The 26,870-nt window shown below is 39.7% G+C and overlaps 1 protein-coding gene across 1 annotated transcript in view; it reads right to left on the bottom strand.

Annotated features, from left to right (window-relative positions):
• Positions 1–3,107: 3,107 nt before the first annotated feature.
• Positions 3,108–26,870, bottom strand: part of LOC309629788 (methylcrotonoyl-CoA carboxylase subunit alpha, mitochondrial) — a 76,308-nt gene continuing 52,545 nt past the window's right edge. The window contains exons 11-19 of the mRNA XM_082394295.1: positions 23,816–23,999; positions 21,469–21,578; positions 19,487–19,703; positions 16,965–17,051; positions 11,580–11,629; positions 8,489–8,626; positions 7,083–7,190; positions 4,269–4,340; positions 3,108–3,481 (exon numbers count right to left, since the gene is read on the bottom strand). Of these exons, the coding sequence (XP_082250421.1) occupies positions 3,353–3,481; positions 4,269–4,340; positions 7,083–7,190; positions 8,489–8,626; positions 11,580–11,629; positions 16,965–17,051; positions 19,487–19,703; positions 21,469–21,578; positions 23,816–23,999 (1,095 nt within the window). The 3' untranslated portion in view covers positions 3,108–3,352. The remainder of the gene's footprint in view (positions 3,482–4,268; positions 4,341–7,082; positions 7,191–8,488; positions 8,627–11,579; positions 11,630–16,964; positions 17,052–19,486; positions 19,704–21,468; positions 21,579–23,815; positions 24,000–26,870) is intronic.

The raw sequence follows: 26,870 nt of genomic DNA, 5'->3' as shown, positions 1-26,870 counted from the left end.
CTACTTTCCAATCTGTATTCCAGACTGTGGACAGAAATAACTTTGGAAAACCTGTTTGAAAATCTGCAGGGCTCCCAACTGCCCCCAGAATAAAGTCCTTCCCCGGCTAGGCTGCCACGTCCCAGCCCTGCTCGGCCACGCCCCGTGGTCCAGCCTCTGCTGGATCCCTCTGTGCCCCGAACAGTGTGTATTTTCACACCTCACTGTTATTATTAGCCCTGCTAGTCCCTCTCCCTGCAATGGCCTGGTCTTACCTTCTTTCTCCCTCTGGCAAATGGCTCTCCTCCAAAGCCCAGTTCAAATATCACTGCACTCCCTCAGCTTCCTGACCCAAAGTAGAATTTATTACTCCACTCATTTGAGCCCCTCCGTGGCACCTGGTGCCCAAGCATATTATACTACTTACCATCAATTACAGTACTTTATTCTATACAGCTGGGTCCTCTTTCCCTTTAATTGAGGCAAGGGCAAAAACCATTTCTTACCGTCTTTGTTTCCAGAGGCCCTGGTATACAGCAAATGCCCTGAATGTTTTAAAAGAAACAGATGCAGTCATGTGCAAAGGAACTCTGCTCACACAGTACCACAGCGATGATCTCAAAGAATTTCGCCAATATGTGGGTAATTGGGATGGCTGGCTTCAAATTCCTTCTCTACACATTATTACCTGTGATCTACATAGCCCCTTAACAATGAAATAGAGAATAACTACCTTGTTCCCCTGAAGGATATGAAAGGGGGCATACAGCAACCCCAAATTTCCACCACAGCACCTTTGCTTTTTCCTCTTGTCAACAGAGGAAGCTTTGTTTGGGCAGGGCAGAACACTGTGCTGCTAAAACTATAATTAAAAGCACTGGTTTAGGGAATTCCCTGGCGGTCCAGTGGTTAGGACTCCGTGCTTTCATTGCCGAGGGCCTCGTGGCATGGTCAAAAAGAAAAAAAAAAGCACTGGTTTAGATGGCCTCTTCCTTTACTACCTCATGCCTAAATATCTATCTGTAAGCACCTCTTCCTAACTGGTTTTCAAGCCTCTAGTCTTCTCCTCCTCCATCCAACTTGCAAGTTACTGCCAGATGAAATTTTCTAAAACATTATTTGAATCATATGTAACATGTTAGTTTTGTAATATAATTGTATAATAAATATAACCAACCACTCAGCCCCACAACTAGAACATTAACAGTAACTTGCATCTACCTGTACATACTTCACACATGTCAACCCCTTGCTTAATACCTGGAGCTAATCACTGTCTTTAAATTTTTTATTCTACTTTTTAAAGAATGTAGTTTTATTAAAGGGGACAGGGAGGGGGTAGGGGTAAATTAGGAGTATGGGATTAACAGATACAAACTACTATGCATAAAATAGCAACAAGGAATTACTGTATAGCATAGGGAACTATATTCAATATCTTGTAATAACCTATAATGGAAAAGAATCTGAAAAAGGATATATAAGTGAATCACTTTGCTGTACACCTGAAACTGACACCATATCGTAAATCAACCATACCTCAATTAAAAAAAAAAAAGAATATAGCTTTATTTTACATATATGAATATAGTTGATTTTGCTGATTTTGGAAGACGGTAAAGAAAGTACCATACTGTGTATATCTCCTGGTACATGCTATTTCACTATTATGAATCCAAGATTCACCCATGTTGATGCTCTTAACTTGTTTAGTTTGCTGTTACATAGTATTCCACTGTGTGCCATACCACAGTTATTTACTCCTTCTCCTGCCAACCAACTCGGATTGTTTCCAGTGCTTTGCTATTATGGGTAATGTGGCTATCAACATTCTTGGTGCACAAGTGCATTTGTGCATTTCTGAACTGGGATGTTAGGTCATAGGGTATACAAATGTTCAACCTTGTGAAATAATGTCAAAGTTGTTTTTAAAGGGGCACTAACAGCCAGATAATTTTTTTCAAAATCACTGCTTTCCCTGTTGAAAAATAATTCAGTGTAACCACAACTTGCAAGATAAAATGCAAACCTGCCATTCCATGCCAGTTAAAATCTGGTCCCAACCTAAATTTCATACCTTTTCTCTTTTTGTCCCTGCCTAACCTCCAAGCACCTCCCACTCCAATAGGGCAGATCTGCTCCCAGATATAGAACACAACTTACTCATTTTCAAAAGCTCCTTCCTTTCTAGTCTGCAACCCCCCTGCGCCCCTGCTACTGCGCTTGGGTTCTCCTTCCTAATGAAACCTACCCTGAGCACACCTGCCCACGGGACTCTCTTCCCCACAGCTCCTAAAAGACATGTCCTGCCCCAGTCATATGCCATCAGCCTTCACCCCCATCCACGTCTTAGTGTGCTAGGTTTCATGCTGCCTTGTTGGAAAAATGGACATTCTAACTAAGCTGTGTGATCAGATTTGCTTGAGAACTCAGCGTTTCCAAATTTAGTATTTGGTACTTTTCTCACCACTCTCTGGACAATGGAATTGCTTAATTGTGGATCTGATTGTTTTCCCACATAACTTTCGACATGATTATGTCTTATTTCCCCAATTAAATCATCAGTACCTTAAAAGTACAGAGACCATATTTTTAAATTTCTTTGTATTCTCTACAACATTTAACATAATCTCATGTGTGCAGTAAGAACTCAGTTCAACAAATATTTAACACTTCAGTGGATACCTGAAAATGCAGGGGACTGAAAGTGCGTTTCTAGAAAAAATATGTTCTAGCATACAATTTAAATATATAATATGTAGGTGTATAAAATACATATACACAAAAGCATTAAGTGTGTGTATATATATTTATACAAGCTTAGAATGTACAATAAAGGCAGAGGCAGTCTAGATAGAAACTTTCCAATCACAAAAACAAGAAACAAATAGCATCCATGTGTTTAAACTACCTAAGAAGTTACTCTTTGGCAAAAAACTCTTAGGTTTAGTGCTATGGCATCTGTCTCTGAAATATGTTACTGTCCATTTTCGTCATGACTGTGACTAGGAAATAATTCATTTAGTTAAATGACCTTTTCTCTTTCAGTTGTTCTTCTTTGATCAAGTTGCTGCTCACCTTCCTAAAAAAACACTACATTGTATAAAATTTGAGGCAGAAACAAACTATATTGTCTCCCAATAAAAAAGTATAATTTAATTTTATTAGTATGAAGTATTTTGACATAATTTATTGTATTTGTGACCCAAGTACATGATTCTTAAATACGAAACGGTTTTAAGCGCAATCATACAATCATTTAGTAAAAGTGCTGGTCATCAGACCCCGAGAAAAGCAGGAAGGCACTTTCCCATTTTGGTGTAGAGATACTACACTTAGGAGGCTGCTTAATTGGTCGCTTATTTAATGGAGTTTATTCTGCTTCCCTTTTGTCAGATTCTTCCTCCTCAAACTCGACTAAAGGAGCGTGTCTGTTGGCCTGAGAACCTTCTTCGTAGAACACTTTCTTGATAGTGCCATCCTTTGGGGCCTTTATGGTATGCTGCAAAGACAGAAGGCATGACAAACACTGGCTGTGATGCTAGTGAGGGCTGAGCACACACCAAGTCAAGAAACACGGAAAGTGAAAAATGAAGCCAATTATTTAGATGTTTTGTCATGTGTCAGTGCTTCCTGACCCTTCTCATATCACAGCACACAGAGAAAATAATAACAGTTTTATGGTGCGCTTGGGGATTGAGAGGAATCACTACCTTGATGCACCTGGTCAATAATTGGGAGGCTCTGCATTAGCTAGTAATTCTCAGCTCAAGCTTCACAGTAGACTCTCACCTGGGAAGCTTTTAAAAACTACTGATCCTTGGGCTCCCCTACAGGAAATCCCAGTTCAGCTGGTCTGGGAGGTACTTTTGCAAAAAGCTTCCTAGGTGCAATTTGTGACCGGGGCTCAGAACCAATGGCCTACAATTTCTAACCATCGAAAAACCTAAACAGCTAATTTAACTTGACTGAGGTTTTCACTTTGATACTGATATTTGGCATCCTAGGTATGGCCTTAGAAAATACCAGTAGCTAATATTCTGTTGGGTTACTGCCTGAATCTAAGCTACTGATAATTTCAGAATCACAAATGACAGGCACGATCTCACAAAATTAAAATGAAAATGTAAGAGAAGGATGGTTTAGTTTTGTTTCCTGCAGTTAATGCTTCATCAATCCATGGTTCTTAGTATTTAAAATGGTCTTAATTTACAAAATAAGACAAAAGAATGATTGGGACTGATAGTTTCCAAAGTTTATTTGGCAAGTGAACCCGTGATTTCACTTACCTCCATCTTCATGGCGATCATAACCATCAAAGAATCTCCAGCTTTTACTTCGTCTCCAGCTTTCACAAACACCTAGAGAGTCAGAGTGACAGGTTAATATTTAAAAACACAGAGGTCCTTTGTGGTCCACAGAGTTGGTATATAAACGTACACAGCAGAAGTATGTGTCTATGTGGTTGTCTTGTCCGCCAAAGACAAACATACTGGCATAAATCAGAGACCCATAGGTCAGTCTGGCATTGCGGGCACTGTTGTCAGTGGGGGGCACTCCTTAGCTACCCATCCCTGCCCCCCAACCCATTGAGTTTTCCTTGAATCAGATGAATACACTTAATGTATTTCAAGATCCTTTTGTGTTTTCATGAATATACAGACAAGACATATCACCAACAGGGAAGGACTGACTACAGGCACACCTCGTTTTATTGCTCTTCACCTTTTATTGTGCCTCACAGATATTGCTTTTTTTTTCTTTTTAAGAAATTGAAGATTTGTGGCAACTCTTCATCAAGCAAGTCTATGGGTGCCATTTTCCCAACAGCATTTGCTCACTTTGTGCCTCTGTGTCACATTTTGGTAATTCTTGCAAAATTTCAAACCCTCTACAGTAAAAAGATTATGACTCACTGAGGGTTCTGATGATGGTTAGCATTTTTTAGCAATACAGTTTTTTTATTGTAATTTTTATTTTATATTGGAGTATAGTTGATTACAATGTTGTGTTAGTTTCAGACACACAGCAAAGTGATTCGGTTATACATATATCTAAGTATTTTTTAATCAAGGTATGTACATTTTTTTAAAGACATACTGCTATTGCACACTTAACAGGCTACAGTGTAGTTTAAACATAACCTATATATGCACTGGGAAACCAAGAAATTCATGTGACTTGCTGTACTGTGGTGGTCTGGAAACAAACCTGCAATATCTCTGCTGTATGCCTGTACTACACTTAAATGTTTTCACAATAGGCAGGGTGGAGGGTCTTGCCTGGTTTTCTAGTGTTTAGGTTGTTTAGGATAGTGTTTCAGGTCTTTAGGGCCTTGTGTAGTAAATGCATAGACAATCTTCATGTGAAAGAATTAAACTTACTGGCAATACAGAAAAATATCTCTATTTTCCTTTTTTCAAGTATAAATGAACTCATATATCCCATATGGTTTTACTGTCTTCTTGGTTAACATGGTTATCAAGTAGTTTTCAGAAACATCACACAGTAGAGTTAGGTTCTAAAGTCAATGTGTACAGTCAAAACTGTGAAAAATGAGAAACATGTCTGAGAGCCCCACAATCACCCAACGCTGGGTGGTAACTTTAGTAGCATGCAATGAAATCAATGATCTGGGTTTAGGTCAGTTATGGGGGAAAAAAGTGCATGTTTAAAAGTACACCCTGAGGGCTTCCCTGGTGGCGCAGTGGTTGAGAGTCTGCCTGCTAATGCAGGGGACACGGGTTCGAGTCCTGATCTGGGAGGATCCCACATGCCACGGAGCGACTGGGCCCGTGAGCCACAACTGCTGAGCCTGCGCGTCTGGAGCCTGTGCTCCGCAAGAAGTAGAGGCCGCGATAGTGAGAGGCCCGCGCACCGCAATGAAGAGTGGCCCCCACTTGCCACAGCTAGAGAAAGCCCTCGCACAGAAACGAAGACCCAACACAGCCATAAATAAATAAATAAAAATAAATTAAAAAAATTAAAAAACGCAGTTCAAGTACTTTCTAAAAAAAAAAAAAAAAAAAAGTACACCCTGAGTAGGGAATTCCCATATTACAAGAGGCCTGTGGGAACTGAGACTGAATGAGCGAAAGGCAGGTCCACGTCCCTCAAGTCTGTTGCCCTTCTGGGGCAAACATTTCCAGACAGGAATGGTGGGTGAAATCACTCACACTATTTAAATAGTTGTTTTCTTCTTTTATTTATGGGTACCAAGAACATACAGTTGAATTTTTATGATTTAAATGCATTTAAGGGGACTCTACTATATGTAAGTATATAAAAGGAGACTACTGATCTACCACCATTGGAAGTTATATCAGTATGGATCTCAACTCTGAATATATGCAGCATTCAACACCAAACCACATTGTTCTTCACCAATACCTTTCAAATTTTGGATAATGCTTGGTGAATGTTCCATTTTAATCATATAAAGACAACCTTGATTATTTGTACTTTGATGGAAATTCCCACTTCAAAGAAGTCTTTATCATAAATTAGGTAAATGGGAACTTCCCTGGTGGCGCAGTGGTTAAGAATCTGCCTGCCAATGCAGGGGACACGGGTTCGATCCCTGGTCTGGGAAGGTCCCACATGCCGCGGAGCAACTAAGCCCGTGCGCCACAACTACTGAGCCTGTGCTCTAGAGCCCGGGAGCCACAACTACCAAGCCCGCACGCATCATCCAGTGAAGCCCGCGTGCTCTAGGGCCTGCACGCCGCAACTACTGAGCCCGTGTGCTGCAACTACTGAAGCCCGCGTGCCTAGAGCCCGTGCTCCATAACAAGAGAAGCCACTGCAATGAGAAGCCCGCGCACCGCAACAAAGAGTAGCGCCTGCTTGCCGCAACTAGAGAAAGCCAGCGCGCAGCAACAAAGACCCGACACAGTCTTAAAAAAAAAAAAAAAATTAGGTAAATGGTATTTTCACTGTAATATAGAACTTGAATCTATAATAGGTCCTCTTGTTTTCTTGAAATGGATGCTTTCCTATGAGCAAGATTTAGAGAGGGGGAAAAAGAATATATACAACAAAGTTCAACAAAGACATTTATTAGGACTTATTGTACATCATTCTACATACGTTCACATCATTACCTTTTCAACAGTTCCAGTCATAGGAGCTACGGCACCTCCTTGGGTTCCTTCTGAGCTCACTGAAGACAAGTATCTGGGGACTGGAATGCCAATCTGAATACTTCCATCCTATAAATAGAAATGATATTTATGGGATATATATTTATAACATAAATCAGAAATGAAATTAAGATCACTGTAGTTTTACTAATAGACCTGAGGTGATGATTATTTTCAAACTATTTGTTAAATATCAGTCGTCTTTAATACCAGGGTTCTAATCTAGCTTTGTACCTTGAGCAAATTACTAAACCCCTCACTCTTGGTTTCCCACTGTAAAGAAGTAATGGCATACATGCCTCACAGGGGATTAAAAGAATTAAAGTATATAACTGTTGGTAAAAGACAGCCACTGTCTGGAAGCCATTTTTAGTAGCAACCCCACTATAAGGTGCTTAGTCTAAGCCAGGAACTCTTCTTAACAACTATATGTATATATAATGTCATTGATGATCCCAACAGCCTTATGAGTTGGGTACTGTTATTTATTTATTTCTGTTCATAGATGGGAGAACTGAAGCCTAGAGAGTTTAACTTGCTCAAGGTCAAGCAGATGCTGGCAGGGCCAGGATTTGAACCCAAGCAGCTTCATACTCCAGAACCCATGCTCTTCACCACTCCACTCTACGGCCTCTGCCGTCATATTGTTCTAGCACATTGACTATGGCAAGAAATGCCGGGTAAAATGAGATAAACCTTGACTCCAAATATGTAGTTTAATTACTGGAACACTAAAGGCATCTCATCACAAAGGACTGTGGTCTGGAAGATGGTTCCCAAATGTGAGAAGACTCTGAAGAGGCCACAGTATATTTGATAATCCATTCCCTTTCTTCGCCCATGCAGAACACCAAGGTCTCCTAACAAGCTCCTAACCAAATCCATGCCAAGCCTACCCCAACGATCCTTTGACTGCCACGAGACCACCACTAACCCCACCCACCTCCCCCATAAGGAGTATCCGGTCCACAGACTCCTCCTGCAATGGTCACCCTCCCAAGTCCCCAGGATTCCCAGTGCCAGGAGGATGGTGATTGGGGGAAGTTTTCAGGGGCCTCAAATCCCTGAGAGAACACTGCCCCCTGAGCAGGGAGATTCGCTCTGACAAGAAGTGGGTAAGGGTGTTTGAGAATTAAAGGAAGAAATGGATATGTGTCTGTCAGTGAGAATCTGTGAGAACAAAAGGGATGAATGGAGAAATAGAGAAGGTGGAAATGTGACAAAGAAACAGACTGAAAGGGAGACAGAGAAAAGGTCACAGCAGTGAGAGAAGGAAGCAGGATCTTTCTACTATCTCAGTGGAATACCTCTGGTCAAGCAATTTTCTCCCAAACTCCAACAGTGTTATTATAAAGAAAAGACACTACCATGGAAAATAGGTAAATAGTGTTTTCCAGGATAATCAGCTTAGTTTTACTAGCAACTCCATTAACAGAAGATTTCAGGTAAGTGCAGTCTCCTTCACTGCAAAGATCACCAAGGACATGGAAAGTTTTATCTTCAATCTGAAAAAACAGAAAAATAAGATCCTTAAAATAAAATAAATGAACAACTCTACAGAATTAAAATCAAAATCAATTCTTTACTAGTAAGTTTCAAAAGGTAATAGGTAAAATTTTTTTTTAAAAGTCATGTAGGAAATTTCCTCCTAAGATTCATAAACAAAATACTCTAGAAAGAAACAGCAGTAAGATAATTAAAAGGAAAAAAAAAGTTATAGAACATATCTATAGCACCATACTGCTACAGATAAAGGTTCATTTAAGAATAGCAATAAAAAAGTGAAATAGAAATACAGATCAAAGTAAGCAAAATTATTAAAATTCAGTTGAGTATATTACATGTTAGTACTCATTTCTGAGTACCCAAAGTCAAATTTAGTTTTACTGTGCCAAAGTTAGTAACGAAAAAAGCCAGAACCCCATAATTAGATAGATTTCACCAACATATAGATCCAATTCATGGGTTTTGGTTATGATTTAAGAAGATAAATTAGCTGGAGATTGACCACAATTTTCTTACTCTGAGAGAGAGAGTACCGAAGAACAGATTTCACACTTAATCTTCCAAGGAAGCTGACGAAAGGACATGAAACCTTTCTGTTTAAAAGGACGTTTTCTCATATACACACTCAAGAAACAGATTTCCCTTACACACAGAAAATTCATTTAAATCTTCTTTCTTTATTTTTCATTTCAATTCCCATATTAGTGTCAGAGTCCTGTGGCTATTCTTTTCAAATATATTATGTAGGCTAAAGTGAAATAGGTCACACTGCAGTATTTATACATGGTTCTCATCTATCCTAAGTTAAAAAATATGACATTTTACTCTGCTTTGTAACCTACTAAAACAGCCATTTGAATGTTTGTGGAATTCTCAGGACATAAAGGTTAGATTGGGAACAGTTTTGTTTAAAGATCTACAGAAGCACATTCTAAGTTCGTGAATGTAGTTCCATGAGCAGATTAGAACAAACCTGCAATTTAATTTACCAAGGGATAAGAAGGGGTTCCTAAACCAGAGGTACCAATATGAATTGCAACCCTCACATACTAAATTAAGTAGATTTCCCATCATCTGTCTGAATCTCAGAGAAAGAAAACCAATGTGTCTCAAAGCGTTGGGTAATTTAAAGCACATCATTCATAAGTTCATTTTGCAGGATTTGAAATCTCTTAGCTCGTACTAAAAATGATTTATTCTATTCTCTGAATACTTACTATAGGAATTTGGTTGAGTTCTCATACTGTTTTTTAACGCTTTTAGCATTTCATTTTGCCAATATAATGGACTTTTAAAAATTGAGGTCTATCATAAAAATTTTGACTAGAGATTCTTAAAGTATGACCTGTGGATCCCTTGGGGTCCCAAAAACCCCTTTAGGAGTTCCACAAAGTCAAACAATTTCATAATAATATAATGTTATTTGTCTTTTTTTACCCTCATTCTCTCAAGTATACAGTGGAATTTTCTAGAGATTGCAGGACACGTGATAATGTTCTTGCTCTGATGGCTAATGGAATGTGTGCTTGTAATAATCTTTTCTCTGTTTATCCTGCAACTCAACAAAAAACCCAACCTGGTTTTTAAAAAAAGGCAAATAATTTGAATAGTCATTTCTCTAAAGAAGATAAACAAATAGCCAATCAGCATACGAAAAGATGTTTAACATCATTAGTCATTATGGAAATGCAAATCAAAACCACAGTCAGATACTACTTCCACACATGAGGATGGTTTATTTAAAAAAAGAAAAACAACAATAACAACAACAAAACAAAACAAAAAAACCCACCAGAATATAATTGTTGGAAGGAAGGATATGGAGAAATTGGATCCTTTGTGCACTGCTGGTGGGAATGTAAAATGGTACAGACACTATGGAAAAGAGTATGGTAGTTCCCCCCAAAATTAAAAAGAGAATTACCATATGACCCAGCAATTCTACTTCTTTGGGTATATGCCTAAAAGAATTGAAATCAGGGTCTCGAAGAGATATTTGTATACTGATGTTCATAGCAGCATTATTCACGATAGGGAAAAGGTGGAAGCAACCCAAGTGTCCATTGAAAGATGATAAATAAAGTGTGGTATATACATACAATGGAATATTATTCAGCCTTAAAAAGGAAGGGAATTTGTACATATGCTACAACAACAGAAGGACCTCAAAGACATTATGCTAAGTGAAATAAGCCAATTACAAAAGGAGGAATGCTGAATGATTCCACTTATATGAGGTACCTAGAGTAGTTAAATCCACAGAGACAGAAAGTAGAATGGTGATTGCTGGAGGAGGGGTGGGTGGAGAAGTGGGAGTGGGCTCTTACTGTTTAATGGGTACAGAGTTTCTGTTTTGGAAGAGGAGAAAAGTTCTGCAGATGGATGGTGGTGACGGTTGCACAACAATGTAAATGTATTTAATGCCACTAAACTGTACACTTAAAAATAGTTAAAATGGTAAATTATATATTATGTATATTTTTAAAATGTACATTAAAACAGTAATAATTTTTTTCTCAGTGTAATTTTCTAAATGGTAAATATTAATAGATGTAACTAATACAAACAAAAGCTCTTAGGGGAGTCTCAATAACTTCTAAGAGTGTACAGAGGTCTTGAGACCAAAAAATTTGAGAACTACTACTTTAGATATAAATACATTCACATAATTTAGGGGCTTGTTACATGTCTGATTCAAAACTATTATTATTATTTTTTTACCAATCTTTTATTCTTAAGGAACCCCACAGCCAAACTGAATAAATAATCATAAACTATGTATAGGGGGTAATTTCTCCAAATTCGTCTGAAATAAAAGCTCATGACATTCTCCTAATTATAGTCATAATAATCAATGGCTTAAGAGAAAGTAGAGAGTTAAAAAATACTCTACTTAGTATGACAGAGATCAGATTCAGCTCTGAGCTGCAGAACAAAACCAAAAAGGCTTACCTGCATGCTATGTGACCCATCACGGTTATATGTTACAGCTATGGCTACATCTTCACGGAGAAAGGGGGGAAATTGAAGAAAAATTAGAAGACATTCACTTATTCAGTAACTGAGATTCTGAAAACCTCACTTTCAACCTAAGGATACCTAGTTGTTAGGGATATCAACATCTTTTTTTTTTTTTTTTTTAAACATCTTTATTGAAGTATAATTGCCTTACAATAGTGTGTTAGCTTCTGCTTTATAACAAAGTGAATCAGTTATACATATACAATATGTTCCCATTTCTCTTCCCTCTTGCTCAACATCTTTTAACTCCCTGACAATAAAGATTAAAAAAATTTAAAAATCAGACAGGTTTCAATAAAGGTGAATTTCAAACTTTTCTTTTTTATAAAAACTGGAGTTTTAGCTCTTTTAAGTTTATAGGATATTTCAGATACTTTCCCCTCAACAAGAAAGGCTGTAGTGTCATAGTAGAAAATGTAAGTAATTGGGAAAAGAGAAGTTCTGGCTTAAGACCCAAATCTGCCATCTGTGGCATGATCACCTCTGTGATCTTGACCGAGTCATTTAAAATCTTGCTTTTCTGATCCATTCTGACCCATCAACTGGGTATGAGAATGTAAATGATTAAATAAATGTGAAAGTGCAGACTATACAAATATAATATACAATATATTTATATCATTATGTGAATACAGAATAGGTTAAAGACTATCCTAGGAGATGGAAATTTTGTGGGGTAGAGAATGCAGACCAAAGTCATTTCATCTACTCCTGACACATCAACCAGCATCTTGATGCTGCCAGCTCAGATCTGTTTCCAGCCTTGACCTTCCTTCTCCAGAACTCTAGTTAGTCACTCCTAGCAGGATCCTCCATTGGCACTTTAAAATAAACATGGTGGAGCCAACAAATCACCTCCCCAGTCCGCCTGCCTTCCCTCCTGACCTGTGAGCTCCATGACTGACACCATTTTCCTTGTCATTCAGGTTTATAACCTATCATTCTTGCCTTCTCCTTCTCCTTTGCTTTCCACCTCCAAGAGTCACCACAAAGCTGCCAAATTCTTCCCCTGGAGGACCTGTCCTCTACACTTCCTCCTGTCCATTCCCATCGCTCTACTCTGATTCAGTCCCACAGCTTCTGGCCTGGCTGCCTCCAAAGAGGTCCTTCCAAAACTTCCTGCTTCCTGTCTCAACCGTTCCAGCCGATGCTGCCTAGCATGTCCCCACCACATTCAAAATACTTGGTCTGGTATGGAAGGCACCAAACTCCCAGTCTTGTTTCCCACTATTCTTCTACATAGCCCTGTGTTCCAAACAAATGGGAAAATGGGCCAATTAATATTCTCCATATGTGCCTCTAGCCTTCCCCACAATTGTGCCTCTTTGCTCATGCTCCTCCTTCACACTTTGCTGGTCCTAAGTCACACCAACCGACACATCACGCTCACTCGCTGTCCTTGGGAAGAGTCTGTCTAGGTGGAATGAATTCTCTCCTCTGAACATTAAGACTTCAGCATATAAAACACCATTATGATTCTCCCCTCATCCAGTTTTATATGACAGTGATTTCTCTCTTTATCAGTTGTTTTTAAAAATTGCAAAAATAGGACTTCCCTGGTGGCACAGTGGTTAAGAATCCGCCTGCCAATGGAGGGGACATGGGTTCGAGCCCTGGTCCAGGAAGATCCCACATGCCACAGAGCAACTAAGCCTGTGCGCCACAACTACTGAAGCCCATGCGCCTGGAGCCCGTGCTCCGCAACAAGAGAAGCCACCGCAGTGAGAAGCCTGCTCACCACAACTAGAGAAAAGCTCACGCGCAGCAACAAAGACCCAATGCAGCCAAAAATAATAAATAATTAAATAAAATAAAATATTTTTTAAAAATTGCAAAAATAAAAATATTCACAAAAGTTAAATACTGAAGTTCATAAACTAAAAAGTCCCCTCTATTGCCCAGATGTACTACTATTAAACATTTAATGTGTGAATCCTTTTAGATTTTTTCAAATGCACAAATTTATATTTTTCTTTTATAAAAATAGGATATTCTTATAATATTGTTCTGCAACCAACTTTTAAAAATTAACATGTTACATACATATCTATTTTGTTCTTTTCATAGTAGCAAGGGGATAATTTAATAATAATGATGATGATGATGATAGCTATTGTTTATTGACTGCTTGCTCTAGGTCATTCAATGGGCTAAATGCTAATGAGCTAAATGCTTTATAGGTGTTGCCTCATTTAATATACTCGACAACCCAAGGAAGTAACTGCCAGCACCATCCCCATTTACGGCTGAGGACACTAGATGCTTAGAGAGTGTGACTTGTCCAAGGGTCACAGACAAGAGGGGAGCGGAATTCAACCCATACAGTCTGACTCCAGGGCCTGCATTATTAACCACTACACCATCCGTCTTGCCAACATATACACTTCTCCTTGGCCAAATGGTAAATTTCTTACATCTTTTTTTCTCTTCTTTACCTTACTCAGAATATCTGTTTTTTCAAAAACTTTGTACTGAATATATGAATGAATGAAACTTTCCCCCTATATCTTACCAATATATTTAAACTTTCTTATAAGAAAATACATCCAATTACACCAGATCAGTTTTCTTTCAATTTATAAGATATGAAAAGAACTTAACTGACATGAATGCCGAATGAATCATAGTAAAGGACTTCCCTGGCGGCTCAGTGGTTAAGAATCCGCCTGCCAATGCAGGGGACACGGGTTTGATTGCTGGTCCGGGAAGATCCCACATACCGCAGAGCACCTAAGCCTGTGCACCACAACTACTGAGCCTGTGCTCTGGAGCCCAGGAGCCACAATTACTGAGCCCACGCACCGTAGAGCCCACGCGCTGCAACTACTGAGCCCACGCACCACAACTACCGAAGCCTCCGCGCTCTAGGGCCCACGTGCCGCAAATACTGAGTCCGCATGCTGCAACTACTGAAGCTCGCGCACCTAGAGCCCATGCTCTGCAACGAGAAGTCACCGCAATGAGAAGCCCACGCACCACAACGAAGAGTAGCCCCTGCTCGCCGCAACTAGAGAAAGCCCGCGCGCAGCAATGAAGACCCAATGCAGCCAAAAATAAAAAAATAAAATAAATAAATTTTTTAAAAATTAAAAAAAAAGAATCATAGTAAAGACATTGTCAGGAAAACTCTAAATTCCTTTATATATTATAGGGTAACTGAATTTGTTCCTCCCTCCTCTAGGTATCTCTTGACCCCCACAAGAGAACCTTAAACATCCTCTTATAAATTTAATATATGTTTAATATCCTCTTACATACTTAATAAAGTATATAAGTTTAGCATGGTGTAGTGTTAGGTAAGCACATGTACCCTGGAGCATGGGTTCAAATTCTGGCTCCACCAATTAGTTTTGGTGTGACTACAAGAAAACTATTAATCTCTCTAAGACTTGGTTCTCAATTTATAAAATTGACACTAATAATAACACTGATCTCATTGGCCTATTCTGAAAATGCAAATGAAATAATCCATGGAACGTGCTTAACAAAGTGTCTGATATATACCAAACACTCAGTAAATCTTAGCCATTATTATTGAGGGTAGGGCAGGGTTCTGTGAAACATGATCATAGTAACAAAGGAAGATTATTTTTCCAGCCCTGAATATTTAAAATGCTGGGTCGTTCTTACTGAGAACATTAGGAGTTGGTTCTACTTTAGATTCACAAATGCTTCTGGGCCCTTAGACTTCCTGTTTGGAGCACTCTCTTATTCAACCATGGTCACTACTGATTAGCATATATTAGAGACTCACCGTAACATTCTGAAAGCTGTTATATTCAGACCTGGATTACTGTTGAAAAATACTACCAAAAGGATGTAGTGAACAGCATGCATGTTGGCTTTTCAATTATATATTTATTTACTTTAAAAATTAAAAAAACAAAATCCCCCAAAATGCAGCATAATTCACAACACTGCTCAGAGCCTGAGTGAAGATCCATGCCAAAGTACAGTTGGCTCATCTGAGTTACAGTCACACACGTGATCTTTCTGTTTAGTTTAGGTTGAAGAGGTCACTGAAACTTTGCTGCTGATACTTGTGTTCAGCATATGGGAGTCTCGAGTAAGATACTCCCAGATTTTGGAGGCTGCTTTTTAGGATGAAATGAATAAATACACCAGTATAAAATGGATAGGTTAACCATTTGCAGAATGCTACTTTATAAGGGATGTTTGCAAACTTTCTTTCCATGTACTCAAGGCACTTAGGGCAATGACCATCTAGGTTCAGAATGAAAAAAAATACCTAAAGAGCTATAACCCAATCAACTTCTGTGAACAAAGAATCTTTTAATAAGGGACTGGATATCTACACAGAGTTGAGGTACAGAAAATCCCACTCTGTCTGGGGCAGAGGGCACTGTGATGAGCTGGCAGGAGCATTCTGTTCTACATGTAGAACGTAGGCACATTCTGATAATGGAGTTAGCACAGCTCATTGACACCTCACATTTAAGGTCATCCAGTCCTCCCAGCCCTGACTCTGCACCCATCTGGCTTGCCAGGCAAACTGTCCTGCAGCAAAAGGGATACAGCCACCTGCTATCACAGGATTCTGGTTCCTCTGATACACTGTTCCAGCCATAAGTTTATAAACCACCTTCTGGCTTAGGTTTCAGCCCTTCCTGACTTAAGTTACAATAAATCAGGTCCCCTCCTGAGCCTATTCAAATTAGTTTGCAATCAAAACTCAATTTTCCACTGGAAAAGTGGTGGAAATAGCACAGGGGCCAAGGTCAGAAAGACTGGGTGTCAATCTTGGCTCTGCCACTTACTAGCCTTGAGTAAGTTTTACTGCACCTCCCATGCCTCAGTTTCACCACCAATAGGTGAGTAAAACAGTGACTCCCCTTCATTAATGCTGCCTGAGCAATGGACAATCCTTCTTCCCTGGAGTAGTTTTGGTTATTGTTTTTCTTCTTTAAAAGTCATACATGCTCACTGAAGAAAAACTGCAAAGCAAAGAAAGTACAAAGAAGAGGCGGAAGAAAGACTGCCTCAAATCCCACCATCCAACGGTAATCTCACTAATGTTTTGTCATATTTCATTTCAGCCATTTTGCTATATACGTTTTACGACATATTTTAAAAATATTTACCAAATATAGAAAAAGTGTAAAAAAGAAAAAAAATATCATTAACTCTACCACCCAGAGCCAATCAATTCTATTATTTTAGCATGCTTCCTTCCACTGTTTAGGCTAGGGATCTTAAAAAATGTAATGGATAGTGGCCAGACTGAATCCTTTTTTTTCAGGTAAATGTGCTATATTTCTATGAAGCACATTCCTCTTTTAATAAAACATTACTTACTGTTTTTACCATCCCTAAGAGTCATGTTTCTGGTATAACAGATATTCAGTCTTCTTCCACTGCTGGATACAAAAGGAGAGTATTGATCTAGAAAAAATTTAAAATTCAACAACAAATTAATGAACATCAAGCTTACTAACAGGGGCTTCCCTGGTGGCACAGTGGTTGAGAATCTGCCTGCCAATGCAGGGGACACGGGTTCGAGCCCTGGTCTGGGAAGATCCCACATGCCGCGGAGCAACTAGGCCCGTGAGCCACAACTACTGAGCCTGCGCGTCTGGAGCCTGTGCTCCGCAACAAGAGAGGCCGCGATAGTGAGAGGCCCGCGCACCGCGATGAAGAGTGGCCCCCGCTTGCCGCAACTGGAGAAAGCCCTCGCACAGAAACGAAGACCCAACACAGCCATAAAAATAAATAAATAAATAAATAAATAAATAAATAAATAAATAAATAAATAAATAAATAAATAAAATTAAAAAAAAAAAAGCTTACTAACAAAAGAAAACGTAAGAGGTCCTATATTGGCAGCTCAAATGTGTTTTCTTTGTTCTAGTCACTGCTTTAAATTTATTTAAAAAAAAATTTTTTTAAAGCTATTTTTTCCCTTTTTTTCTTTTTTTAATATTTATTTATTTATTTTTGCCTGCCTTGGGTCTTAGTGGCAGCACATGGGATCCTTTGTTGCGGCATGCGGGCTTCTCTCTAGCTGTGGCATGTGGGCTCCAGAGCGTGCGGGCTCAGTAGTTGTGGCTCGTGGGCTCCAGAGTGCATAGGTTCTGCAGTTGCAGTATGCGGGCTCTCTAGTTGTGGCACGTGGGCTCAGTAGTTGCAGCACGCAGGCTTAGTTGCCCTGTGGCATGTGGGATCTTAGTCCCCTGACCAGGGATCGAACCCATGCCCCCTGAATTGGAAGGCAGATTCTTAACCACTGGACCACCAGGGAAGCCCCCTCATTGCTTCAAATTTAAATTAGACACTTTCATTTACGGCTCAGGAAATTTTATATGAAAAAAAATCCCAGTTTCTCTTGAAAATCAGAATATTTGCAGCCTCAACTCTCATCCTCTGGTGACGTAAACTGCACAGTGGTCACCTTTTTTGACAGGACAAACGCATTCCAGGTCACCCAAATCCTCACCACTCACTATTTTTCTTTTACCTGGCCTCTTTTACTCTTCTCTGTTACTGGTCCACCCCAGACATTTGTGTGTTCACCCTCTGTTAGACAATATCCAGGAGCTACAGAGTAGCTAAATTGAAGCAATTTATTCTGAAACTCCTCACTGTGCTGGTTATAAATTTTAAAAAGGAAAGTGAGAGTAAGAGGACACTCCATTCTAAAAATGCTAAGTCCAGGCTTAGGAATACCAGATGGGGTATAGTTAGATGCATTTATTTAATGTAAAAGGACCAAATGAGGACAGAGCACAGATCTCCAAATATAGTTATATATTTTAAGCTTTCAATGTAACTTTCTTGAATGAATCTAGAAATTAAAGATCCCAATAACAGGATCCTATAATAATATAATAATCCTAATAATAATGAAGGGATAAATGGATTCAATTTTTTCTTTTTCTGTTTGCTCCAAAGATCAGAGATAGCCTGAGGAAACATTATGGAGCAAATTTGGGAGAGCTCAGATTTTGCCAATTTAGAGGGAAGAACTTCTTAACGGAGAACTGACTGAAACTGTAATTAACTAACGAATTTTCATTATGAATTTCCAGCTTCCTGAGGTGTTAGGAGGCTGGGCAACAACTCAGCAGGGATGCTGAAGCAGGGGTGCACGCGTGTGGCAGCCAGGATGAATCTGTCAGAGTCCCCCCCGTGCCCAGATTCTATGATACAGTGAAGTACCTAGGTGTCTAGCTAGTCAGAAATTTGATCACAGAATAGAAAAAGAGAGGAGGAGCTAACTCAGCAATAAATCATGGGTAACCCAAGGGAATCTGAGCATCTCTGGCGCTCTGTCTTTAGTCTCCAGGACCAAGGAAGTTGCTGTAGGTACAGAGGATACAACAAAGTAGGCCACAAGGAGTGGTGAATAAAAGAAGTTGGAAGGAAGTGAAAAATAAATTAAAAAAAAAAAAAAAAGTTGGAAGGGATATCAGCATGGGATGTGGGGAGAACCAGTGTTTGCTTGAAAATAATTCCTTCTCTACATTACGCTGTTAGGTGATGAGTTAAGTTATATTTAACGGGTTAAAGGGTGTTGATGGGCGCTCTAAGGGTGTTGATGTGAGGAGCTCTACTTCACACTAAAAAACACTTTAGCAGAGGAAGGTGTCAATCACTGACAGAAGAAAAGGGAGGTAGGAGTGGCATAAAGAAAGAAAAGCGGGAGTTCCCTGGTGGCCTAGTGGTTAGGATTCTGGGCGTTCACTACTGTGGCCTGGGTTCAATCCCTGGTTGGGAACTGAGATCCCATAAGCTGTGTGGCACAGCCAAAAAAAAAAAGCATGTTCAATGATTATTCATAAAATCTTGATAAGCAGAAGAAAGAGAAAAGCATTCCGTACCTTGTGTCTGGATTTTGAAAACATCAGTCATAGCTTTCTCTTTGAGGATGAGCCCCAGAGCTGCCTGGCATAAAAATTCTTTGGCTGTGGTCTTCCGATGGGGCAACAGTTCTTTGCGGTGCTGAGGGATGAAATCAGTGTGCACATTCCCAGCTTCAAACTCTGGGTGGCCAGACAGTTTGAGGAGGAAGTCAATGTTGGTGTGCAGCCCAACAATCTAGGGGAAAGAAAAGCCGATGTCCCCAGTGAGTGGGGAAAACAACATATTCAGAAAAACATTTCTATGGCATCTGCTCTTTCTACTAAGTATTTTCTACTATGAATAACCCTCAGGAAAAACAAAACAAAATGAAAAAACCCACTTCATCATCACTATACATCTGCACACAACACTATGTAATTTACTATGATGAAGACAACGTAGGAAATGGTGTTGGGTAGGTAGCGTGGAGACGTTTAATTGACTCAGGTTAGGAAAGCAAGTAAACGTTAAGAAACTTAAATGAGATTTACTTGCAAGATATTGAAGACTTGCCGCTCAGAACACACCCACGAAATAGGAAAACCGCAAACAGAGTAAGATTGCTGCACTGGGGATGGGTAGGATTATACGACCTGAAAAGAGCTTCCTTCCAACACTAAAATCCAACTTTGACACACTGATATAAAAATTTAAAAAGGTATAAAATTAACCCAAATCCACCCAATAAATGGGATCCCGGGCAAAACTGCTATTTGAGCCTTGGGTTCATTCATTCATTCACTCATTCATCCATTCATTCATTTATGTTATAGCCATTTACTGAGTGCCTTTTATTTTATTTATTTTTAAAAAATTTTATTTATTTATGGCTGTGTTGGGTCTTCGTTTCTGTGCAAGGGCTTTCTCTACTTGCGGCAAGTGGGGGCCACTCTTCATCGTGGTGCGCAGGCCTCTCACTATTGTGGCCTCTCTTGTAGTGGAGCACAGGCTCCAGACGCGCAGGCTCAGCAGTTGTGGCTCACGGGCCTAGTCGCCCCACGGCACGTGGGGTCTTCCCAGACCAGGGCTCGAACCTGTGTCCCCTGCATTGGCAGGCAGACTCTCAACCACTGCACCACCAGGGAAGCCCCCTACTGAGTGCCTTTTAGGTGCCAGGCCCTGACCTGGATACTGTGGACACAGTGAGGAACAAAACACAGTCCTTGCCTCCACAGAGCTTACATTCAAGGGACAGATGACAGCAATATCTATAAACAAATATCTAATATAATGTCAGGTGATATGAAGAGAAAGAAGGCTGGCTAAAGGAAGAGAGAACAGCAAAGGGTTCTGTGGGGTGGCCTGGAAGGACTCTGAGGGTCACAGTGAGCAGGGCTGAGGACGGTGAGGAGGGAATCATGTGCGGGAAGAATATTCTGGAAAGGAGAACGGGAACACATGGCTCCATGCTGGGTGTGTCTAAGGAGTAGCAAAGAGGCCAGTGTGGGTGGAGCCACAGAAAAAGGAGGTTTGATCAAATTCACGATATATAATAATTTGAATATCACAGGTTAATAAGAAGTCCTTCTATGAAGCTAAATCAATGTGGTATGGGACTTACTGCACCAAGGAAATGAATGGCTACAGAAAAGCAACAAAATCTTTCAAATGGGTAAGACTGAACATAATTATCTTCCTTCACAGAAAATAACACCAGACTATAGGCCACACGCGTGTCGTGGCCTCATCTACAGGATGAATAGACATTTCATACTGAGGTCAACACTGATGCTGATAGTTTTAGTCTTGCAATCTTTCTTTTCTAGCTGAAATTAAGAAGTCCTCAAACTCTATTCTGACCCATAGGAAATTCTCCCATGTGAAATTATTCTGTTTGTGACATATGGGTAATTGGAGGAAATAAGTTGACAAGGACAAAGCTGACCAATCGTAACAGTCATGCTTGGCTGTAGAGAGGCAGAGAACAACAGGGCCACTGACATGGCCCCGGGTCACTCACACTGTACTGTCGAAGGCTGTACCTCAGTTTCGTCAACGCTGCCTGGCGATCTGCAGCCCACACAACCAGCTTTGCAATCATGGGGTCATAATGCACTGAAACTTCATCTCCTGAAATTGAAAAACCACAGTAACCAAAGTTAAAACTTAAAGAGAGCAAGTATGATAAGTAAGACATTCTCCTGGGGCTTTATGTACATTTCACACTTAATCCTCACAAACTCCTGCACCACAGATATCCTTACCACCATTTTATTCATGAGGAACTGAGGCTCACGGGGGTTTAAAAACAGAAGTTGTTAAGGAGGGTGTGGCCATCCAAGAGCACCACGCCCCAAATAGTCATTCAATGACACACAGGCTGGTTTTCCCCATCCTATCTTCGTCTGAACCTTCTTTTCCCTTCTCATTTTAGGAAGTCAGTACAAACTCCCTCTACCCTCTCATATCACAATCACTTCTGTCCTTGGCATTTCCTTCCCTCCACCCCCTCAGTTTCCTCATCAGAAAAAAAAAGGACAATAATTCCTCTATCCTATATGCTTGTTGGGAGGATTGACAATCAAGTGCCAAATGCCATACCTGGCAGAGCTGATAAACAAATAGCAGCTGTCATTACCGTGACCGGAGTCTCAGAGAACAAGAATGTGAACCATGCACATCTCACTGGTTAGAATGGTTCAAGACAAAAGGATGTGGTGTGTTACACAGAATACTGTTCTAGGACCCTTCTGTGATTTTGACAGGCCACTGGACCCCTCTGAACCCCAGAGTCTTCATCTGTAGAATCAAGGGGTTAGATCACACTCCCTTATCCACCCAGCCATCCACCCACCCACCTACCAACACATAGTGAACACCTTCTAGGCCTAGGCTTGAGCAAAGTCCTGCAAATATAACATAGAAGACACAGTCCCTCTCTTAAGGCTCTTATAGTCTAATGGAGAAGCTAGACAAGGAGTAAAAGATCATCAGAAGATAATATAAAAGGGCAATGCCCAAGGTGAATACACAAGGGACTCAGGGAACACAAAAGAGAGGGGTTGGGGGAAGCTTCCTGGACTAGATTATCCTCCTCAGTGCCAGGATGTGAATCTGGGAGTCTGTTTTAGAATTACATCTCTGTTATCCTTTGAGCACCTTTATTAAAGTATATTGCAAGCTTTGCTTGCCTCACAGATTTTTTTTTTTTCTATTGCAAGTTCCCTCTTCTATGATGTGCCGCTGATATGAAAAAATTTACTGACTACCAAATCTTGCTGTGGGTTAGCCAGAACTCTCAAAATGCTGCCAGTTTATCATTAAGAAGTCCTCATTCATTTTGGCTTTCCAGACCCTATACAATTTGCTCTCATTCTGTATCTCCAGCCATATCTCCAACTACTCACTGTCCTGAACCCTTTTCTCCAGCCACATATTTTCTCACAGTTCTTCAAACACATGTTTAGTTAAACCCTCTTTTCTTCACTTTTCTGATATGCTGTTATATCTGCCTACTCAAATCCACTCCAGACTTCCTCTTAGAAACATGTCCTGATTATACCAGCCTAACATAACCTGTTATTCCTGAGAATTGCTGTATTTTATCACTCACCATCTGTATAACTTCTCTGGCAACTAAAGTTAAGGTGGCAGTAGACAGTGGTGGCTCAGAGCATAAAACCTGGAGCCAGAATGCCTGGGTCTGAATTTTGGCTCCAAGGGTGACCTTGGACAAGTCACTTCTCTGTGCCCTGGCTTCCTCATCTGGAAAATGGGAGTGATAATAACACCTATTCATAGGGTAGTTCTCATAGTTAAAGGAGCCCAGGTAGAAAAATCACCTAGAACAGTGCCTGTACATAGTAAGTGCTAAATAACTGTTATGACCATCGTTATTAATCATACGTGAATCGTGACAGTTCTTGCACTGTCATTTTTTTACTTTTCTTTCTTTCATATATTACTGTTTAGCTTGCACTAAATTTATTTATTAATTTTTCAGCTTGACTTTCACTACCTCGAAGGCAGAGTGCCTTGGACATAGCAGTTATCAGTCACCTTAAATTATATTTGGAACTAGGCAAAGTAAAAAATATAAAACAGTACCCACAAAATATTTGTTGCTTAGGCTTGACTAAGTGCTGCTGCATTTCAAAAAAGAGAGTAGTACTGCTTAAAAATACTAGTTACTCTTTAAAAATGACTATTCCAGAAGGAAAAGTAAAGATTACAGAGAAATCAATTAAATCCTTTATTTTAAAGCACACTAGATATATCCACAAGACATAGGGAAAAGACCCCATACAAAACCAATAATGTACTAACAATTTTTAAACACTGAGACTTTTTGCTTTATTTCACTTTACCTTGCCGTACTCCAGTTTCAATCCTAGTGGCAAGGTCTGCTCGAGGGGTGGAGAGATGCACTAATGGTCCAGCCCCTGGCATGAAGTTATTGTTAGGATCTTCTGCATATATTCTAGCTTCAAAGGCATGGCCCCGCAGAGTTATTTCTTCCTGGCTCAAAGGAATCTTCTCTCCTGCTGCAATCTGGTAAAAGAAGAGTATGTGCTTCTTATGAATATACACCTTCTAGCAGCTATGAGACTTAGTCGATGGTCTTATTCTTTTCTACGTAAAATGTACATCAGGACTTTATAATGAAGCCAAATAAAAACTCTTATTTTATCCACCCACTCGAGTATTGGGCAAAAGCAAAAGTAGATTAAAAAACAGATGCAGCTTGAAAATACTGTACTAATTACAATGGGTTTCTAGAATTTTTAAATAGAGAAAACAGGCAAACCAATGACTAAATCACAAATGTAAGTATCAGTGCTTTTTCAATATAATGAAAACTGAAATTTCTTACTGGCAAGATATTCTCAGTTTTCATTTAAAACATTAGCACTCAGTTACCAAATCAAGCTTTTTTATAGTAAATTATTAGCTGGTGTTTAGGACTATTTTCACAGCTATGCCTAAAGTGTGGCATTAGTCATCTTTGTCATCTTCAGCACCAACTGATCAAGCAAAACAAACGGGAACATGATGTTTTTTAAATTTTGTTATGTTTATGTATATTGCAAGATACCAGATTATAAACAGGATGATCAGCATTGTTTATCACTACTGTAATTATTATTATTTTGGCTTATATACTAATACAACAAATCTCTCTCTTCAACTAATATAACTTGGAAAAGGCTATTGGAGGGCACACTGTCCCTCTCTTCTCTCTCCCCTTAAGTTTTCCTCCAAGATGAGAAAATGACAAACTGAGATGGCAAAAGATATAGGGAAAAACTCTAACTTAGCAGCACACTGAACTAGACAGGTAAGTGTAAAACAAGCAAAGGTTTCATCTCTTTAAATCTGTAGATAAGAAAAATCAGGAACCACAACAGTTAAAATGAAAGGAAAATGGACTAAATTGAATGGCTTTATGCCATGGTTTTTGGAGCCAAAGACTCTGCAGCCGTATTGCCTGGGTTCAAATTCTGTCTCTATACTTATTCTGTTCTGGGCATACTCATATTCTGGGTAAGTTTCTGTAACCTCTTTTTTTTTTTTTTTTTAATTAATTAATTATTTATTTATTTTTGCTGTGTTGGGTCTTCGTTTCTGTGCGAGGGCTTTCTCTAGTTGCGGCAAGTGGGGACCACTCTTCATCACGGTGCGCGGGCCTCTCACTATTGCGGCCTCTCTTGTTGCGGAGCACAGGCTCCAGACGCGCAGGCTCAGTAGTTGTGGCTCACGGGCCTAGTTGCTCCGCGGCATGTGGGATTCTCCCAGACCAGGGCTCGAACCCGTGTCCCCTGCATTGGCAGGCAGATTCTCAACCACTGCGCCACCAGGGAAGCCCTCTGTAACCTCTTAATGCTTCAGAGAAAAATGCCTGGCATAAAGTAAGCACTATGTAAGTGTTAGCTATTATCATTTCATTCTAATCCTTTATAATAAAATACTCTTTAATGTTCTAATAAAGAATTCTATTTCAAAAAAAAAAAAAGAATTCTATTTGTTTTAGTATAAAAAAGGGAAAGAATGACCATATGTCCGTATTCTAAGATGTGATCTTATTGCTGACTATATAGCGCAATTTCAACCTGGCTATCTTTGCCTATTTGTTTTCCTCTGAAGTTGGCTTCTATCTGGGCCCAGAAGAGACTGACCCAACCATGCCTCTGGGTACTTAGAAATTTGTACCATCTGAGTTCTCTGGGGCTTAGACATTGACTCTTTGGAAGCCCTGGACCTTGGATATTTCACCAGCCTCTCCTGAAACCACTAACCATCTGAACCTGCAGCCTGGGCGCTCACATCATTTCTCCCTTGCTCTAGGAAGCTGGTGGCTCCACAGACAGGTCCTGGAACTTGAACTCTTGCCTCACCACATGGAGAGACCCCTTGTTTTACCTCTGTTTGGAAGCCAGACTCCAAAGTACCTTGAACACTGTAAACAAGGTCCAATGGCATCCCTAAGTTCTAGAAACCCTCCCCAGATGATAAAAGCCTGTTTCTCTTTCTAAAGCTCTTACAGTTTCTTGACTTGCAGAAATAAATGTCTGCTGGTCCCCCTAATGTCCAAAAGCTTTCTCCTCTTTAATCCTTGGAAACCCTTTACCCTTCATGATTTCAAAATTCTGGATTCTTGTGGTTACCGCTTCAGAAAAAAAATATTCCTTTCCTTGAATTCTGGAAACATAAGCACTCTTTCCAAAAGTTTATAAACCCGCTACAGTTTTCCTGACACTTACTAACACTTACTAGCCTGATGTGCCTGGTTATCATTAGCTCCCAATGCCCAGAAGGCCCAGAAGAATCTTATGGCTCAATTAAAACCACCAATCATCCCCAAGGAACCAGCAAAAGGAATGTTATATTACTGTCCACAGAAGTTCTGCAAAGACAAAATTATCAAAATAATCAAGACTTTAGCATCACAACGTGGAAAAAATAATTTCGTTTCAGGCTATATAAAGAACCAAGAATCCTACAGAGATCAAGAATATTCATACTACTTAAAAACATTTTTTATATTAAACAACAGGTTGTAAAAATCTACTGTTTTCAATAAAGAGAACAAAACAGACTAAGTTATTATCATAAATATTTGAAGGAATAAGCTTGTAGAACTCAGGTTCAGGCCAGTGAAGAACAGTTGTAGACTTAAGACTTCAGTAAAATTCAGTAGATGTATCACAGAAATGTTAAAGTGCTTTAAAATTTTCTAAACATTTACTCTGAATGGCTACATTTATCCCTTCATGGGCCATCAACAGTCTGTCAGCACTTGCATGTGGACCCCTCTGTTAATCCAGACCCTTCCCTTGGCTCTTCATTCCCATCTTTTCCTTAGCTTATTTCACCTTGGCTAGCATCTGTCCTGCCTCTAAAATCTCATGATGGTCTGGACCT

This window comes from Balaenoptera borealis (assembly GCF_965194805.1).
Source record: "Balaenoptera borealis genome assembly, chromosome: 5".
NCBI classification, from domain to species: Eukaryota; Metazoa; Chordata; class Mammalia; order Artiodactyla; family Balaenopteridae; genus Balaenoptera; species Balaenoptera borealis.
The sequence above is the reverse complement of the archived record's forward strand: the minus strand, read 5'-3'. Positions and strand labels throughout refer to the sequence as shown.